Source organism: Scleropages formosus, chromosome 25, assembly GCF_900964775.1.
Source record: "Scleropages formosus chromosome 25, fSclFor1.1, whole genome shotgun sequence".
Lineage (NCBI taxonomy): Eukaryota > Metazoa > Chordata > Actinopteri > Osteoglossiformes > Osteoglossidae > Scleropages > Scleropages formosus.
Window position 1 is genome coordinate 11,261,704 of NC_041830.1, and position 19,199 is coordinate 11,280,902.

Genomic DNA, 19,199 nt, shown 5'->3' on the forward strand with positions numbered 1-19,199 from the left:
TGTGATTTACGCACTGAAGTTTTGCAGAATATCAGGCTTTTCTACAAATGGTGCACGTGGTGCTGGAGAAGGTCCTCTGCAGTCCACGCAGGGGTAACGCCGGAGCAACCTCAGTGGTGCGACGAAGAACGAACGGCCGCACAAGGGGTGAGTTGAATCGGGGCACTGGGGATGCCTTTGGGAGGTGGAAGGAGCACTTTGAGGAGCTGTTGCTGAAATATTAAAAAGAGAGTTTAAAAAAAAGCCCTACAGGTGTTGAAAAAAATGGAAGAGTACATATTCTGCTAATGTAACTCAAAAGAACCAAAATGAACATGCATCTCATTTGTATTCTTACAGCGTTAATGGCAGCCCAACCATTTTGGACCGAAGTGTTCTGGTGACCTGGGTGAAGGTAATAATCGTTGGAGATATTACCTTGTTGCACAACCGACACTCACTAAAGCAAACTGGTATCCTTGTACAACCTGATGGGGTCCATCGTGAAATTCTGCTTAATGTAAGAATTGCTCTGAAGCCTGCGGAACGGCTACAGGGTTTACTGGTAGATATTCTGGGGAGTCTGCTCACCACCAGCGATGGTGGATGATGGTTTCATTGTAGCTGCAGCTAGCAGATCCCCCCCCCCCCATGGAGCATTCATTCTGCAGCCGTGTTGCTGTCCTGGCCTCCATGCGTTATCTTTGCCACTGTAGCAGAAGCAAAACCTTTTATCTGAAGTGAACCAGAGATGAATCATGCAGATAGTAGTCCAGCATCTTCTGAGTTTTGGCACCACCTTAACCATGTCTGGTTCGAGTGCAGGAAGACGGCAAACTCAGCGATAGGGCGAGTCAAATGAGGAAAAAATACTTTTATTGTCACGGACCTTGCAGAACACTAAGGTAAAGACTCGTAAAACAGGGATAAAAAAAAAAAAACTGACATGTGACAACAGGATGTCTTGGTGTCCTCTCTCACTGGAGACAGATGAATACAATTAAATGAATTCTGGGGGTCAAGTGGGCTGGTGAGTTCCCTCACCTGCACAGGCCACACACACTTACATTGATACTTTTATTAATTTACCTCTATAAACTACTTGAGGATCTAACAGTAAATACTGAGCTTTGGCTGGCGAAGGTTTTAACTGTGCTCGTCCCACTGGAACCAGGGATGGAGCTGGATCTGATCTAGTGTGGGACGGTTTGCTGGTTTGAGCTGCAAGCAGGATGTGATCAGATCTTGGCATTCTGTGGGGGAACAGCAGAGGGAATTCCTTCAGTAAGTGAACTGAAAAAGCAGAGGCTGAGACTGCTGAAAACATTCACGCCCGTTGTCTGACCATTTGACATTCCAGGTTGGAGGCAGACTTTGCAAGACATAATGTCACATCTGCTGATGAAGGGCAGGGAGCCGACCACCAGCTTGTACAGCGTCACCCCAATGGACCAGACTGTGGCTGGGCTGGGCAGGTACTGACGATGCACGAACACCTCTGGTGGCATGTAGAACTCTGTCCCTGTAAGAGATTCAGTTCAATTCAGACTAGCATAGCAAAGCAAATTAAAAAAAAAATAGCACCATCCCTAGCAGACTACCTCAAAACAATGTATTAGTTTGTGTTGTCCTTCACAATCTTTTTTCACCAGATAGATCTTACATAAGTTGTGTATTTCAGGTCGGTGTCTTGCTGGAAAAAGACTGCCCAGCTAGCTGTGATCCTGATTGAAGAGAAGGCCTCTGAGGTAGCAGCCACCCTACTTGAGGTTGCCATGCAATTGGTAAGGATCACCACATCTCTGACCTGCAAAGCAGTCCCCCAACATGATACTACCACCACCATACTGGTCAGTCATTCCCCATGCGCTCACACTCTGTTTTACAAATACTAGGGCATTGGACCAAAATTTTGAATTACTGATCCATTAGACCACCTTCCAGGCCTCTAATTTGGCTTTTTTTTTTTTTTAAAACCTGGGCAAATCCAGTAAAGTGGATGCATTTGAACTTTTTACTGTATAGCACAGAGCTGTAGATTTGAGCAATATGGTTAGAGAAACAGTAATAACATTTGGCCGAGTTCGACAAGTAAGGCAGCTGAGGCCAGGAGAACCAAAACTCCCAGTCACAAAAAGGGAAAAATAAATCGCGGAGTCCAAGTACCAGGGGTTGCTCACCCCTTCAGTGCTTTTAATGTGGCTCCACGAGACCTGTGTAGAGACATAACTAAAACCCTAGTACAGGGCTTGAGTTCATAGCAACAGAAGTCACGGTCCAGGCCCGGGTGGCTGACCCAGTGGTAAAAACAAGTTACAGAAGGGAACTTTAGAAACTAACAGCATGTACTGGAAGCAGTCTACACAGCAGCCCCTAGGGCTTCCAAGACCACACTATCTACTGCGACGTTTGGTCCAGGGATCTGCTTTGAGTTGAATGCTCAAGCAAGCTGTCTCACTGACCTACAATTTTTTGGCCTTCAGCATCTTTCAGAAGTATCGCGCTGCCAAAGTCTATCAATTTAACCTGCAGTGTCTCGGGCTGGATCAGTAGGTTCGGAGGCTTCAGGTCTCGGTGCACAACACCCCTGTCCTGGCAGTGCCTCAGCGCCTTGATCACCTGCTGCATCACAGGCCGAGCCTGCTCTTCCATCAACTTGCCCCCCTGGACTTTGCAGAAGTGTGTCAGGCTTTGGCAGGCCTGGGGTCTTTCCAGCACCAAGGCATATTTCAATGTCATGTCAAACCACTCAATGAGATTGAGGACATAAGGGCTGGCAGGTGCAGCATTAACCAGCTTCATCATAGCAACTTCCACTGGAAGGTGCTCCTTCCATACAGGCTGTGAGGAGGATATGGTACAGGAGGGAAATTGGATCAAACTCACATACCACCATTCATGACAAATCGATGATAATTCTGGTTTAAATCTGGCAAGACCACCAGTTTAGTTTTCTGTGTACATCTCAGCATTGACTCTTATTAAACAACTCCTGTTTCCCAGCTCAGATAGCAGTACTTAGAAGTACTTACACACTTCATCCACTTCACTTTTCTTTTTGAAACAAATTTGATGGCCACCTTGAGAGAACAACAACAGAGATTAATAGTAAAGACTTTGGCCCAACACAGGCTACACCTTGAAATGAGTGCAATCCAAATTTAATTTGGGAATGCAGTGTGGGATTAATGCCTGGGCTATAGTGGCAATGTGCCCCTTTACCGGCAGTCCATCGCTCTTTCGGATCCCTTCATAGACGGACGCGTAGCCTCCTTTGCCCAGGAGCTTTCCCTTGGTGTACAGCTTCTTCAAGTTTCCTACCACACAGGACACACTTGAAACACCAAAAATTTAAACTGCTGTATTAATTGGCAAATCAGTTAACTTCATGAAGAAAAATGTCAAATATATTTTTTGTATAAAATGTAACATTGTAGGTGGCACAAACCACTTGCGTGTTTTTTTTTTTTTTACAGGGCAGGGTACACAAGCGCTTTACTTCATTCTGCATGCTTCTGGACTATGAAGAAACCCATCCAAACATGGGAAGGACTCCAACCCACAGTCCAGCAGCAACGGGGCCCCCCTGTGCCACTCCATAAATGATATGTGAGCTTATTATTATTAAAGAGGTGATCACTAATGTTGTGAAAAGCAAACTCATTAGCCTCCCAATAACTACTGTTTTGATTCCTGAGCAAAGTGACACCTGTTCTCCTCACCTTTGCTAGGTAGAAGGGTACCTTGGTCCACGGATCTCCGACACTTCCACTTCAGCATCCATCTCCTCCTCCCTTTGTGGGGATTCTCACAATCATGGGAGCTCTTTGTCTCCTTCACTGCACACGTGGCCTCCGCAGGTTCCAGCACACCTTGGTTGCCCTCAGGATGAACCTCGGCCCGACCCGAGGCCTCTTTCGGCTGAGAGGTCACACTCAACATGGCTTCAGAGGCAGGGGCCACAACCACAGCCTCTTCACAGTCTCTTGGGCCAACTGGTACCATGAGGAAGAAAACATTACTTTTTCCTTCAATTATCCATGCTTTTACAAGAAATGACTTATCTACAAAATAAAAATACGGATAGATCCCTTAACTGCTTGTCCATTGCAGGATCATGGAGGTATAGGATGCGAGGCAAGTTACTTTCTGGAGGGGACACCAGTCCATCACAGGGCAAACACTCTCTCTCTCTCTCTCTCTCTCTCTCTCTCTCTCTCTCACACACACCCACACCTAGACACAGGCACTTGGGAGTCACCCATTGTAGCATGTCGGGGACGGGCCAGCAGCAGCTGGAGCTGATCACTACCTCCATTTCTTTCCCCGGACCCACCAGTGAGCGAGAGAGAGAGACCGAGGCGCCGATGACAGAGTGCCCCAAGATGTCCACGACCCCGACACCGACCCCGATCGCAACCCCTCTCACAAAAGTTCCTTACCTGTGCCGGCGCTTCCTTTTTATACCCATATACTTGAAACAAGTCTAGAGTGTAGGAGGAAAGGGATGCAAACTCCACATCCAAGGCATATTGAGGCACAAGTGCTACCCCCACCAGAAACAGGGGCCATAAAGTAGCTTGCTGTCAAAGCACGTCATAAAGATTGTAAAGGGAACATTAGAACCGAAATAAATTACACACACTGAAAGCGCTTGTCCCAAGTGGGGTTGCGGCGAACCGGAGCCTAACCCGGCAACACAGGGCACAAGGCTGGAGGGGATGCACATCCCTCTTTGTTTCACTCACCTACATGACATGTCCTTATCTCGAGGTTTTTCACCGTGGTTCGTGCTCAGCGTTTCATCCCAAAGGGACTTGAGTTTATATCCACTTTTCAGTTGTTTCTGATCCATGCCCATCATATGATTTAATGGATATGAGAGAATGAGCATGTGTGTGACTTCCCTGTGATGGACTGGCGTTCTGCCCGTGGTCTATATACCCTTCCTTTCACCCTGTGCTAAGAGGATAAGTTCTGGAGCACCGTGACCATGAATAGCACAAGCAGTTTCTGAAAATCAATTAGAGTATTTGTTAAAGTCTTACCTGCAACAACGCACTCAATACGGCAACTGAGCTCACCGTCATGGACATTCGGAGGGGTTCTTCTTGAACGGAAAAACAGGCTCCAAAACCGCCCGAAGGCTTCAGACGCCCTTCCTCTCCTCTGCGAAGGCTCAATACTCGTCCGAGACTCGCACAACTTCCCGAAAAATCCTGCCATCCTGCTTTTTAAATAGTCAAAACGTCAGATCCCGCTGCTCAAATTTTACAAACATCTGAGACTAGAAATCTTCGCACTTTGTTTCGTTTAACTCCGAAGCGACTGTCTATGAAGCTGTAATAAATACTTAGTAAAATGTTTCCTTTTCAGTATTTTATTGGCTTCCGGCTACATTAAAACTAATGACGGAATATTTAAAAAAATCATGGTCTCCAAAAACTCCTTTCAGCGCCAATTATCGATTCAGCATTTTGTCGTTATTGATCAACACTCAGGAACACCAGGCACGAGGTGTAAACACTGTGGAAAGGAGTTGAATTCAAGCGGTCCTACACTCTGCTTTACAGGTACCCATCAGCTGACTGCTTAAACACAGGTTGCCTTTGCTTCGTAACAAACATATTTCAAAAACTGCAAAATCAGTTGAGAAAATACAACTAAAAGAGAATGAATCTGAAAATTTCTAACTTGACCAGCCATAACGAGGGAGGAGCCAGTGTTTTCATAGGAAAACAAGTCACCAACAACCAGGACAACTCAAGTTAATCATGTTTGACCTCATCTGCGAACGGACCTTAGTGACAGTTGCTAGGTACGCAAGCCTGACTGACTGTTGCTAGGGTCAGAGCATTGTTTACAGACCACTCTTAACGGGAGTACAACTTTCCCGCGCCCCCTTAAAGATCTGTAAAAATGTGGAAACTGTCTGCTCCTTAACCAAAGTCTAGTATTACCATAGTATGCGTGCTTGTCCTGAGGACAGAAATTCAGGTTCCCAGCTAAATGCTGAGACGAGGGCACTGATTGATTAAGGGGAAAAAAAAAACGTGGCTAAAACAGCATACATTCATTTGTTCCACTAAGTCCTTTTTTGTTGGTTTTCAATTACTTGCAAATTTGTTTTTTGAAAAAGTAGAAACTTGTCTCTGTGGCGTTATAACCCGAGGAGGGTAGCATCGTGTTACATTTACTCTTGTTACTCATGCGTCAAAATAAATGCACTTTTTTTTTTTTTTTTTAAAGCAATCATAATTTTACTACAGTACATTTGTAAAGAATGAATGTGACATCATTTGGCCACAAACTCACCCCTGCTCATGTTCTTACTCCCAACGTCGTTACAGCCGTTCCAACCTAAGCAGAGTCAACGAAGCGGGATCATAAGTACACAACAAAAATGACATAGGAGTACAGTTACCGTACAATGGCTGGGGACAGTGCCAGACCACCCCGCTAGTCAGTCTCAGACCAATACGGTGCACAAGACTGGCCCCCAGCAGGCACCATAAATCCTATTTGACCCATGATATGAGAAGAGTGACGCCTCCAACCTACACCAGCAGTCACGTTTGCTGGGAACGGATGGCAGGACCTCTTAGTATTACCCCAGCGTACATGAGTTTCATTGCCTGTATGTTAAAGGGCGTTACCACGATATCTGGAAGGACTAAATACACACCATACTACGGTGAAATGCTTGCAATTGGCGCACGTTTTCCAGCATGCAGATAGCACGTGGTCTGCTGAGGGGCAGGAGGGGTCTAGCCAGAAGGCACCCGGCACTGCCCGGAACAGCGCAGAGTTATTTCTAACTAGTTCTATCCTTTAGTATGTATCCAGTAATATGAAACATCCTCACAATCCCTGATAAAGTGCTGGACAAGAAAGGTACCTACCAAAGGGCCAGAAAGTTCTCAACCAGGAACCGTCAGCCCGCGGCACAAACCCCTCACGCATCGGAATGGGCGAACTGGAGCAAAGTGGTTAAAATGCGAACAAGTGTGAACAGGTGTCTGATGAGAGGGAACAAGATCCTCATTCCTTCAGTTAGTCTGCATCTCACCTTGTCTTGTCTGTTGATCCTTCCGGGATTCATGGTATTTTGGTGCTATACTGGTATATATGTATTTTTTTTCTTAAACTGGAAAATGAAACAAGTTTAATTTTGATATTAATTTGATTATTTAATTCATCTTTCCTATTGATTACTTGGTTTTTGAAACATTCAGTTTATGGGAAACACCTTGTATCAGTTTGAATGAGCTCTAAACTCATGAGAACAATGAACATGATACCTGTGTATGATGATATTGCCATACTGTAGTTTAAAATCAGATATTTTTCATTCATTATTCTTCTGTCTCATGCATCAGGCAGGTTACAGTGATATGTATTCTGTTATATGTATTGATCATTTTGTTGCCAGTCATTATTCACGCCTCTTATCTGGTTGCCAGCCGCTTTCTGGCAGATTGACATTCAGGACTCTGATGGTTTACACCAAGTGTAAAATGTGGAAAAAGAGCTGGACTGGTGAAGTCCTTTAAGGATCCCAACCTATAGCTACTATGACTTCAATAACCGCTTGTCCTGATTAGGGTCCCAGTGGACTGGGGCCTATCCCAAAGCATCAGGCACAAAGCGGGGGGGGGGGGGGGGGGGGGTCGACAGACCCTGGATGGGATGCCAGTCTATTACAGGGTAGCCACATACAATTTAGCTTCACCAATCCATCTGAACTGCATGCCTCTTGCCTGTAGAAGGAAACCAGAGCACCCAGAGAAAACCCACGCAGGCACAAACGCCATACAGACTAATCAGGGATCGAACCCACGTTCTCTCTCACCTCGCAGGTGCTGTGAGGCAGCAGGGCTATAGCACCATAGGCTACATCTATGTTAATTATCAGTTATTATACTCAGTCCTTGTGTTACACTTTTTACAACTTTCAAAGATATTAATTTTAATTATGTCACTTATAATTTCTAAAATTCGTTTGTTGCAGAGAGAAAGTGATGGGCTTCTGTATGTCACCGTTAACTGGCAGTCAAGGACTAGGAGTGCAAGAATGCAGAGAATGATTAGAACAGAGCAGAGAAAACTCAACGGTAAGAAACCTGGTAGTCTTTTGTGGTCTGTCTCTTCATAGACAGGCCAAAAAACCACCAGGATTTATGATCTGAATAAGATTTCAAAACCTTGCACCCTGCTTTGTAGAATTCAATGTTTCTGGAAGGAAGTTACTGCTCTGCCAGTTCTTCCACTTTTTTGCCAAATTATTGTACTTTTCAACACTAAGAAACACCAAGACGACTAGTTTTGTTCCAAGTTAACACTAAGAAAAAGTGACAAGGTCTCTGGTGAACACCGTGGAGCAGGAGCCGGCAGGGACCGTAGCGAAATTATCCTCAAGACCCCACTCGGGATGTGAGCGTTGACGGCCAAGGAGCTGGCAGCACGTTCACCGTTTTTAACCGCGTTTCTGTTTTTGTTTCACTTTTATTTTTACTGACGCTGTTCAGCATCTCACTAGTTAATTCCCCATAGTGTGTATGAGGCCAATGCCTTACCATGGATTTTCAAATAAAACCACTGCAATGGAAATCACTCATAATTCACTATGGGGGGGTCTATCCACACAGCAGCTGAGCCTCACCTTACAAGCACAGCTGGGTGCAAAATTCTGTTCCCTACTCTAAAGACATTTTTACCACTAAGTCACAATCAATAAAAGCTCAACAATATAGGCATTACTCCTTTTATTCACAGGTTAGGTTCTATAAAAACTGTAAAAAGCTAAAGGTATATACCAAGAACTCAAGAATGTTTTTCACAACAACAACAATTTTAATGCAAAACCTCAAAAGAAAAATGTCCCAACCTCCCGTTAAATGTCAGTCGCTGGCCGATTCATCTTACAAGCGTGTCTTTTGTTTGTCAGCTCAACTTATCTACAGGTACAATTCTGAGAAAACCTCCAACATAACTGTAAGTACTCTAAGGTTTCACATTTTAACTTTGACCTACATTAAAATTTAAAATGACTGAAAATTAAAAGATCTGTTCAATGACAACTGTTGAGGGACTCATCCCATAAACAAAGTCCCTCATCCTGTTATTGATCACTAACACTCAGGAACACCAGCTGCGAGCTGTAAACACTGTGGAAATGTGTTGAATTCAGACCATCCCTGAACACCTGCCTCCTACTCTGTCTGAATGTTCTTTACTGCCATCCATAAACCTGGAAGGTAAACACAGGTTGTATTTGCTCAGCCAAAATGTTATAAAATAGACCTTAGTAAAGAAAATGCTATTTAAAAAACTTAATGTCCATACTGTTGAAACTTCGTAAGAAAAGTAACCAGTGTAGTAGCATTACTCGCATGCAGAAATTCTTTCATTTTCTGCAGCGACATTCTGTTCATTGCTGCAGGAAACGTCTACAGAGCCCACCGATGAGACAGTCTGACCCCCCCCCCACAAAGATGGATGGAGCAAAAGCCTGTTCCATAACCTGTGAGACGAACGGAAATGAGCGAAGCGACAACGTGCTCTTTCGCTGCAGACAACACTGTGTTCGGGAAGTGAACCACCGATTCGCAATGAAAGCACTGTGGTTTGCTACCGTGTCAAATGTTTTTGGACTTGGCTGCAACTCCATGAATACACAAAATACAAATAGACAACCAGTTTAAATAGTTTTCTTTAACAATTTAATGAACGCTAAACCAAAATTATTAAAATACTTTCAATTTCTCTTTGAATTTAGTACACTGGTTTGGATTTTGTCATATTTTCAATTCATGCTTTCTTTTAAAATAAAAGGTTCACTGCCATTTGTGAAACTGAGACCATAAGGGGTACATTTTTCATGGTCAGACTTTTAATAATAATAATAACAATAATAATAAAAAAGGGGTCTCCGATTTGGCCAATACACCTGCCACAACTAACATGTGAGAGCAGTCATCTGACTGGCCTGGATCTGAACATGTGATCAATATGGAGGCCATGTACCTTTTTGGGAACATGGTCACCAGTGTGGCCCACCAGTCTTCAAGGGTTTGATAAACTTTACAACACAGATAAATAAAAGCTGATATAAAACAGTGGCCAGAATTTCTCATTACAGACAATCAGAAACAGAGAAGCAGCACTTCTGGTATTCAGAGTCATGTACACAGACATCACCCATCGTAGACCGGTCTGTTCTGGGGGTCCAAACCCCCTCCCTTGGCGCTCTGTGTGATAGTCAGATGGGTCAGCTCAACCGTGAAGGTTCCTCAAGTGTTTTAACAAAATAGTTTTGTTCATCAGCACTCGTTTTAGTGCGATACCAACAATCGTATTAGAACCAAACCACAGCCCAAATGGGGGAGGGGGAGGTGACCGCGACAGTGGTCAAAGGACACCGGCTTCCCAAATCCAGAGAAAAACTCCAGGAAATGTTCACTGTGGTAATTATTTGACATTAACACTGACTAATCAGAGTTAATTACCTTCAAAACATAAATAGTCATGATCTAATGTGACATACAAACACTCATTGCTTGACTCTTGGCCATCTTAAGAGGCGTGGCTTAAATCTACACTGTGCATCTAAAAATAAAGTGACAATTCAAGAACATGACAGCATGTTAAACAGACGAAACAAAACAGAAATGCATGAAACCAAGTTGCTGCGAAACTGAAGTTTTCTGCGAAAGTCGGACTGAACACTGAAAGAGCACCGAGCGCTGCCTTGCATAGGAAGCAGATGATCCTCAGCCCATTTCTACCAGAAAACCATCTTCTGTACGACAAACATTTTCAGTTCAAAACGTTTTACCAAAAAAAAAAAAAAAAAAAAAAGGAAATTTAGAACCTGAACATGCTACAATAGAGCTGAACAACACTGGACAGTTTGCATATTGTTACCATGGCAACAGCCACATGGGCTGGGGCAAGTGGTCCAGCATAACTGGGGGTCTAATCCAACTGGGATTCAGCTCACACCTTGGATGCCTCTCTGAGCCGAACCCGGCGCCGACTTCCAAAGGTCAGCGTACGAGAGCTGCTGTCTGCAGGGCGGATAAACGCGGTCATTTCACAGGACGACCACAGCAGCTTCACCCAGTTTTGCACACCCACCCTGCTCTCCATTTCAATGCCGCTCCAGTCGACTTGACCAGTTTCCGGTTTCATCCCAAAAACAGGCGGCTGTGAAACACCCTTAAAACGCCACATGAAATGAAGTGCTCTTTCCCCCCATTTTTATTACATTTACTAGCAGAAAAAGCAATAAAACCAAGAAATAAAATGCTCTCCTGTGTGTTGCCTACAGTCTCGATCACTCTCCAGTGTTTGCAGCGAAGGGATCGGATCCCTCGCCACATCAGGGCAGTTTCACAGGCCCCAGGCGGGACTAGAACTGATGCCAACATCTAGCGAAGAAGCCAAACCCGGAGCGCACCGGCACAGCTGACATGTCCGTTACTGACAGTAGTGAAGACACACAGGACAACACACACTGTGCAAACACTGCTGGTTGTCTGCTGCAATTTAAGACACTAAAAAGCCTTAGCTAATAACCCCGACCTCCTAAACCTAGAAGCAGGACCCCCCCTCCCCCCGCAAACAGGTACGAAATCCCCTTTTGTCCAGGTACAGGCCTGCAGGATCTTCCCACCTGAAACCATCCCTATTATTATCTTAGAGTGAGGAGTAAAGGAGAAGGAAGCACTAGCTGCAGCAGAAACACCCATTCAGAAACTTTAATCCAAAACATTCGCAATCGCCGCACCCAGAGTGCCCACCGCTTTCTCCTGGACATCCGGAAGCAGCCAGCAAGTGGACCGCAAGAAGAGCACAGCGATACGGCAGTGCGCTCCCATCCCATCACCGCGGGTTCTGAAACGAAACAAGAAAGGGCGGAGCACACGGCAGATCCTTAACTGCCATCCCTCCAAGCTCTAGAGTCTCATAAAGCCAACAGGCGCGGTTAATAAACCTCCTGAACACGCAGCACAGGTGGCAGGGGAACGGTGAATAAACAAGGACCTCAGCAACATTTGGCAATGAAAAGGTGCGAACCCATTTTGTCACCGCATGGCTTCCCTAGTTCTACCTGAGTGATTATTCATGCGTAAGGAAAGAGCCCAGAGCCACAATTCGCAGGGGATACTACAACCACCACTTATTCCAAATAGCTCTGTTCAAAACAAGTCTAAAGTGCAAATAAGTCAAACAGAACACGGAGAAGGACTTGTGGGACAAGCAAGAGGAGGACCGTTGGGGAGTTGGGTTGTCGAGGGGCCGAGGGACTGCTGACCCCCACCCAGCCACAGTACTGGTGTGCAAAAAGAAATGACACATGAGGAACAGCTGATAAAATAAAATGATTATTTAAAAACACTTTGGGCCAATGAGGATGAAGGCAGAGAGGTGGGTAGGACACTGGGCTGGTGGACCAAAGCTGCACAGGAAGCCGAAATGTTGATTTTTTTTTTTTTTCTTCGCTACAATTACTAACTAGATGACACTTCCCTCCCAGGTGATTTAACACAGATTTCTATTCTACTTTAACTGAATTTTTATGGCATCAATTCAGGTAGGTACCCTGATCAAAAGTACTATGACAGGAGGTGGGATCAGAACCCAGGTCCATAGCTCCACACCACCTGCTCCCCATTTAAGAACGTTGCGAGCTGGGCGAGACAAACCTCAGGCAGCCTGTGTCAGGGGACAAAGTAGAGCAGCTCCCTGCGCTGGTCGATACAGCTTTGGTTCCACCAGCACTTAGCTCACATCCCCACGTCTCTGAGCGTGAACCTCACTCTCAGAAAGGACAGTCATGAGCATGAGGTGCGGCATGTCTGAAACAGCTTTCCAGTTAGCTATCTCAACAGGGAACGACATGTCAGCACTCGGCACTGCTGGCACTTTGCTAACGGAAACCGGGGGGCGGGTAAAACTGGCGAAAAAGTGTATGAAAACATTGACAAAATGGATAATCGATCGCTAATCTGTTTCTTCGGCCCTCGGTGTTCCACTTCGGTACAGAGAGCTACCAACATCCAACAGGCCCTACGCTCTCCCGCTCAAGGGCGACAACACTAACACCTTCGGTCCTCTTTGTGCAGATTTCATGTCCCATGTTCACCCCCCACCTGCAGCCATGTGTTCCAGGTACTCCTCAGGACATTGCTTTGTATTTCCATTTGTGTCAAGGCATCCTTTCACAAAAAAGGTCAAACTGTTGCATCATTCTATCCTATATAAACTGATTCCAAGTCACTGTACACGTGTGTCTCGACACACACGTCCAACTGAACTGAATCCATGAAGGAACATGACCAAGGTGTCCCATTAGGAACCGGTTGTTCCTGGACAATGGTTTAGGGCACCAGGTGGCTGCCCTTTCTATTCCCTCCACACAGGAAATGCTCTCGGAGCCCAAAGTTCCATCTCAACCCTGAGGTCATCGCAGTCACTATTCGATCCAAGGTCAGGTCCTCGAGCGGGAGCAGACTATTCGTTGCGTGTCGTCTTTCAGTGTCTCTGCCCCACTCCCGCGCTCACCCTGGCAACTGGTTCTCAAAGGTTCCAATTTTCCGTGTCCCTGGTTCCCCAAAATGTGTCCTACTGTGCCATCTGAACCTCCTGCGGCACCGATCAAGACACACATGACCCGTGTCCCGAACCCTCGAAGGTCCACAGCCCCAAGTGATGGCTGTCATCAGCGTAGAAACGGTTTACTTTGAAAAGGAGCACACGTGACTGCCAGGGCAGCGAGAGCCACAGCACCCAGGTGAAGAAGAAGCAGGCCAGCATTCCCAGTCGCTCCTCACTGACCGACGCAGTCCACGGTCTCACTGTAAACCACCACTCTTTTTGGATCTGGCAGAAAGAAGAGAAGAAGGTCATAGGACACCTTTGGACTGCACTGGCTTGTACGCAGTGCCTCTTTTGGAGGTGTAAAGTTACACTAAAAACCACCTTACCTTGTTTTTGCAGATTCAGTATATTTTCAATCTCTGCAATTAAAACACAGGTAAAAGTCATTTTGATGAAACAGAGCCCAAACACTCAAGTCCCTGCCATCGTACCCATGTTAGCAGCACCTATACATGTACAGCCCTTCAAAGTCGAGGAACTTCAGCCAGGAAAACATAACATTAAGCTGTATATCCTGCAGAGACACAGCGAAGCATTTGTCCACTCAAGAGAACAAATGTTTTTTTTAAAAGTACGTTCAAAATGCATTGTCCTGCAAGAGTCCCAACGCACCTTACTAAGCAAATTCTATACTTTAAAACAATAGCACATCTTTGGGAGCAGGACTTGGACAATTGTCTAGAAAACGGAATAATGCATCATAAACCTTTTTTGCCGGACCTACAGTAATGGGTCTAGTAACCAAGACAACCTGCGATATGTCAACTAAAACATGAAAATGCCCCAAAAATCTGCTTGTTGCGAATTTCAAACCCCGCACGCAGCTGCTGTGAAAAACCGGACCCACCCTTCAGATTCAGAGTTCCAACACAGAGACTCCTACCTTTAGTATGATAGATAACAGCAGCTTTTAGATCAAACACCCCTTTCCTGTCGGCCTCTGGCTCCGGAGGCGTCGCAGGGCTCACCGAGCGGCATTCTGTGCTAGGGGACACGAGGGGGGTCGTGTCCCCAACCTCAGCCTCGTGGGAGTCAGAGCCCAACGGTTGGGTCCAGGTCCCACTGTCGCTCACAAGTGCGGTAGGCGCACACACCCTCAGTGCACCACTAGGGGGTGGGCCGCTAGTCCGTCTGTCCTGCTGGCATGCAGGAGAAACAACTGGAGGTTCAAGAGCTGGGGCAGAGGGCTCGTTCCCTGCCTGAAAGGTCACTGTGGCCAGCCCACCGGGCACCCCTTGGCGACCCGCATTGGGCTCGTTGATGAAGGACAGCCCCCACTCGTTGTGGAAGATGTCAACCAGGGCTTTACGGCCTGCCTCAGGAGCAGGGGCATCCGGTAGACGGGCGCTGGGAAGCACCGGCTGCATACTGGAAAGGGTCAAAGGGCAAACAAAGAGAGCGGCCTTCCTGTGCTCGCCTGTGGCAGCCAAGGGCAAAGTTGTGCCACTACTGTTACTGGGGGGAACCGCTGCATTGTCGGCCCCAGTGAAGGAGGTGGCCACAGGGACAGCGGGCAGGGATGGGCTGGGGGGGAAGCTGGTGCCATCTGTACAAAGGGGGCCGTTGGAGAAGCTGGCCGAAGGGATAGTTTTCACGGCAGACATGGGGACGTGTGACAGTCTCGTGGTGGCAGCGCTCACGACAGGTGGAGGGGGGGATTTGATCAGGCCCTCTTCCGGTGCCATTTTGTTCAGGTTCTCCTTCACTTTGCTTGCATAACTGATCTTGGGCACAATCTTGGCGCTACTGTTGTCCACGGGAAAGACGGGAGGTGGCCTGAACAAAGTCCACGTGTCCTCCTTCAAGGGCACAGGCGTGGCAGTCTTGCTCCTGCCGGGCCGCTCCTCGAACCTTCTGCTGGCCACTTTTGCGTCCGAGTTTTTGCGTTGCGGTTCTCCAGTTGCTGCTGCCGGGCCGGAGGGGGCCCTCGTGTCATCCGGACGCACGCCAGAGGGTTTCTTGCCCATCTCTGGACTGGAGGGCACGGAGTCCCGCCTCGAGGACAAGACGCTGCCCTTCAGCACCGTTGTGCCACCTTCTGGCGTGGCGTAGCCGCTCTCAGAGCTGCTGCTGTCCGTGTCCGGCACTCGCTTGGCAGGGTAACCGTTGGTAACGCAGCCAGAGTCGAGCCCCACCATTCCGTTGAGGAGCAAGATGGGCTCTCTGCTGTTCTTGCTGTCCCCAGCAGCCTTAGCAGGAGTTCCTCTGCTGGCCGCCTTCAGCACACAGCTAGTGGCCTTGCCCAGGTGCCGGACCCCGAAGCTGCTCTCTCGGTGTTGCCCGCTGCCATTGCTGCAAAGGATGGAGCCACCAGCGCAAGGTGTTTGCTCTGCTTCTGCCGAACTGCCATTCACTTTCCTGGTGCCTGCGGAGAAAGAGTAAAGTAACGTCACCCAAGACAGGAGATGTTCCAGTAGAAATGGTCCTGAAAGCTTGGCTCTGCAAGGCTTCTTCGCAAATTGAGGAATACTTTGTCAGATGTAGATGAGAAGATGCTCCTCAGACTGCTCAGAGAGCAAAGCACAGCAGCTAACATAGCAGGTTAATGGAACAAACCTATAGCCTGAAGGTTGCCAGTGTGAGTCCCACTCCCTGTGGCTACTGTCATACCTTTGAAAAAGGTGTTTCACCTGGTATGGTTATATGCTCAGTACTAATAAGCCAAGAACAAGCAGCGGTTCAATTTTCTTTCACAGTTATATTGACTAAAGACAACAACCCTACGTTCAGTCAATTTAAAAAGAATATTTTAATTTTCAGTCATTTTCCACCTCTTGTTGAATAGAGATTGTGTGCAATTCATCCTAAGATTCTGCTGACATTCATCAGCTCCTAGGCCACTTTCAACTTTATCATCCATCCAATTCAGTAAAAGCTGAACAATACAGATAAACCTCCATTTGTCCACAGGTTAAGCTCTGCAAAAACATTCATTGCATCTATAATGAAAAGCATCCTTTAATGTTAAAAAAAAGAACATAACATCTCTACAAACTCCTGTCTGATGCAAACTGTTAACAGATTCATCCCAGAAGCAAGTGCTTTGTTCCTCATCTGGTTATTGATCATTGACTCTCAGAACACCAGACATGAGCTGTAGATGGGAATTAATGTGCTCCGACACCCATCGTGTTTGGGAGCTCTTTCAACTCGGAGGGTAACTGCACTGCTGCAAACAGGATTTTACAAAAAAAAAAAAATACACAGCAACTTAAAACTAATAAAAAAACAAGAAAAAAAGATTAAAAAAAACTGGAAAATATCAGCACGCAACAGACAGCTGGGGAGGTGACCACTGATGAGGATCAAGACTGGGGGAAAATGAACCTTCTGCTCACTCCGTTGCTAGGACACCCATTAAAAACATTCCAGAAACAACTGCCGGTGTACATAAATTTGAATAGCGAATGATGTTCACATTATGGTCCATCTCGGTGGGAGGTCCCGGAGAATCGTAAAAGCGCTGCGATGCGTGCGCCGCGACGTCCGCGTTCTCCAACGGCCAACTCTGGTGACACAACATTGACTAGTTCCCCTTTTTAACTTCGGGGAAAACATCCCTCGAGGTCCTTTTATAGTGGCGTTTCTTAAACAGTCGACGGTCTGCTTTTCCGCTGTCGCTGGGCTTCTGCAGCCGCGTTCCGCACAGCGGATCACCGGAGACACGAAGAAAAAGAGGGGTTGGACACATTAAGCGAAGATGCGACACCGAATAAGTATCAGACCGGAAGCTACGGCACAAAGCGGACGTCCATGTTGTCCAAACCTTAAGGGGGAAAAATGGGCGATGATATCTGAAGAGCTGCGGTGAAATGGGGAACGATCTGTCAAACTTGGTGAACTGGCCAATAACCTTTAAAGAACCGTGCAGAAATGGGCAATAACGTGTCAAGAAAACACAAAAATGGGGATTATTAACTAAAAAATAAACAAAACAGCTACACTGAATTCTCTTGACCGATCCGTGTAACTTCAAACTTGTCTCTGCTGCGCAAACCTCCTCGTTGATTCTGATCATGTCATTTTGGAAAGAACTTGAGGATGAAAGTATGTCGAACTGACCGCAAATACATAATAATATAATATACGTTATTAATTATGGAACTGTTCGAGCTGCTGCTTTTGGACCCCAGAGGTCGTAGATTCGAATCCCGCCTCAGCCGTAGTACCCTTGAGCAATACTTACCCTAAATTGCTCCAGTAAAATTTTCCAGCTGTATAAATGCTTAAATAATTAAGTAGATTAACACTGTGACTATCGGTGGTTTTGGAGAAAAGCGTGGGATAAATGAGTAAATGTAAATATCTTTGTAAAGTTGAGGCCTCTGGATAGAGTGGGGGGGGGCGCAGGCAGCCATTGGCCTCAAACTCCGAACAGAAAAGGCGTCACTCAGTCAGCGCAAGCAAACCGCTCGCTACTACGTCTACGCTACGCTACGGTAACCTACACGACGAGCTACCTACTCGACTACTGGCTCCGACTGCTCAGACTCAAGAGCTTGTGCTGCTCTTCGAGCGCGAGAGCCGACTCGAGCGACCGGCCGCACCGCGGGGACGCGCACGTCGTCTCCCCGTCCCGCGCGGACACACGATGCCGAGCCCGCGGTGCCGAGCAGCCACGAGCCTCCAACATGGCGGACAGGAAGTAGGAGCGGGGCGCGAGGAACATTCCAGCAGAAGCCGGAGCTCGGCGGCCCGAAGCGAACGGCACTCCAGCCTCCTCTCTCTCTCTCTCTCCCCCCCTCCCCCCCTCCCCCCCTCCCCGGCGTCTCCAGGCCCGACGACAGGAGCCCGCAGCGCGGACGCCGGTCCGTTGCCAATCCCGTACTCTCTGAGTCTCAGCGGGCACCACGGTGATGATGAACGAGGCGACGCAAGCAAGCAAGGTCACTCACTCACTGCGCTTCCATCCATCCATCCACATCATCTATCAATCAATCTAATATACACCCAGTCGGCGCACAGACACTGTTCCGGGCGCGGCCAGCAGCGAGTTCACCGCCGGCCCCGGCCTCCACCCGGCCGCCTCCCTCGCCTCGCCTCGTCCCCGCAGCGCGACGGCGCTCGGCTCCCGCTCGTCGTCCCACCTGCTTTCTTCGACGGCGCTTCCTGCTGGCGCTGGAGTTCGCAGCGGTTCTGGCCATTCCTCAGCGCTCGCTTGGGCCGGCACGGGCTGCGCTCCTCTCCGCGGTGCTGCCGTTTGTCGTGCGCCCGCTCGCTGGGCCGGTCCTCCATTGAAGTGCTGGAAGAGAAGATCCGGCCTCAACCAGCGCACACCGTGGCTCACCGTAGTATGGACTCTGTCTGCTGTCCAATCACAGGAAGCGCTGGTCGGACACGACAGCGACCGCTTGCGTCAGCACGTTCCCACGTTAGCACGTCCCGCAACCCCGAAGAGCATAGAAATTACATGCGAATAGATTTTGATGGCGTACGCATACAAAGTTCTTTATAGCGATTCTTACATTGTATTTTTCGGTCTTATTAAAGTTTATTTTCCCGGTGTCCTACTGCAGATTCCTTTCCATCCTCCTATTGTGTACCTTTTCCTGTAT

The 19,199-nt window shown here is 47.3% G+C and overlaps 2 protein-coding genes and 2 long non-coding RNA genes across 6 annotated transcripts; 1 reads left to right on the top strand and 3 right to left on the bottom strand.

The window, feature by feature from the left end:
• Positions 1-996: 996 nt before the first annotated feature.
• On the bottom strand, positions 997-4,168 carry LOC108921475 (serine/threonine-protein kinase pim-1-like). Its single transcript, XM_029248978.1, has 5 exons — positions 3,702-4,168; positions 3,113-3,296; positions 2,442-2,923; positions 1,325-1,513; positions 997-1,232 (listed from the first exon to the last, which is right to left on the bottom strand). Exons 1-5 carry the CDS (start codon positions 3,982-3,984, stop codon positions 1,126-1,128), a joined length of 1,245 nt encoding a protein of 414 aa, XP_029104811.1. The 5' UTR covers positions 3,985-4,168; the 3' UTR covers positions 997-1,125.
• A 56-nt stretch (positions 4,169-4,224) lies between these two features.
• LOC108921557 (uncharacterized) lies at positions 4,225-7,313 on the bottom strand. Of its 2 annotated transcripts, XR_001965056.1 has the most exons (4): positions 7,049-7,313; positions 6,882-6,955; positions 6,295-6,339; positions 4,225-5,206 (listed from the first exon to the last, which is right to left on the bottom strand). It is a non-coding gene; the product is annotated as an uncharacterized LOC108921557 (long non-coding RNA). The 2 variants fall into 2 exon arrangements; XR_001965055.1 differs by having other exon boundaries at positions 6,882-7,313.
• A 418-nt stretch (positions 7,314-7,731) lies between these two features.
• Positions 7,732-12,318, top strand: LOC108921713 (uncharacterized). The gene is made up of 2 exons (XR_001965080.2): positions 7,732-8,093; positions 9,422-12,318. It is a non-coding gene; the product is annotated as an uncharacterized LOC108921713 (long non-coding RNA).
• Positions 10,154-19,199, bottom strand: LOC108921711 (nuclear fragile X mental retardation-interacting protein 2-like). 2 transcript variants are annotated; one of them, XM_018731345.2, is made up of 4 exons: positions 18,732-19,192; positions 14,528-16,009; positions 13,971-14,003; positions 10,154-13,866 (listed from the first exon to the last, which is right to left on the bottom strand). In XM_018731345.2, exons 1-4 carry the CDS (start codon positions 18,877-18,879, stop codon positions 13,814-13,816), a joined length of 1,716 nt encoding a protein of 571 aa, XP_018586861.1. In that variant the 5' UTR covers positions 18,880-19,192; the 3' UTR covers positions 10,154-13,813. The 2 variants fall into 2 exon arrangements, with proteins under 2 accessions (XP_018586861.1, XP_018586860.1); XM_018731344.2 differs by lacking the exons at positions 10,154-13,866; positions 13,971-14,003 and having other exon boundaries at positions 14,018-16,009; positions 18,732-19,199.

Excerpts from the sequence above, each read along its gene's own strand:
- LOC108921475 (XM_029248978.1), bottom strand. The coding sequence starts at position 3,984 with ATGGTACCAGTTGGCCCAAGAGACTGTGAAGAGGCTGTGGTTGTGGCC. Across the intron at positions 3,297-3,701 it reads TACCCTTCTACCTAGCAAAG|GAAACTTGAAGAAGCTGTAC; the intron begins GTGAGGAGAACA and ends CCTGTGTGGTAG. Across the intron at positions 1,514-2,441 it reads TGAAGGCCAAAAAATTGTAG|AATCTCTTACAGGGACAGAG; the intron begins GTCAGTGAGACA and ends TGAATTGAACTG.
- LOC108921711 (XM_018731344.2), bottom strand. The coding sequence starts at position 18,879 with ATGGAGGACCGGCCCAGCGAGCGGGCGCACGACAAACGGCAGCACCGC. Across the intron at positions 16,010-18,731 it reads AGCGCCGTCGAAGAAAGCAG|GCACCAGGAAAGTGAATGGC; the intron begins GTGGGACGACGA and ends CTTTCTCCGCAG.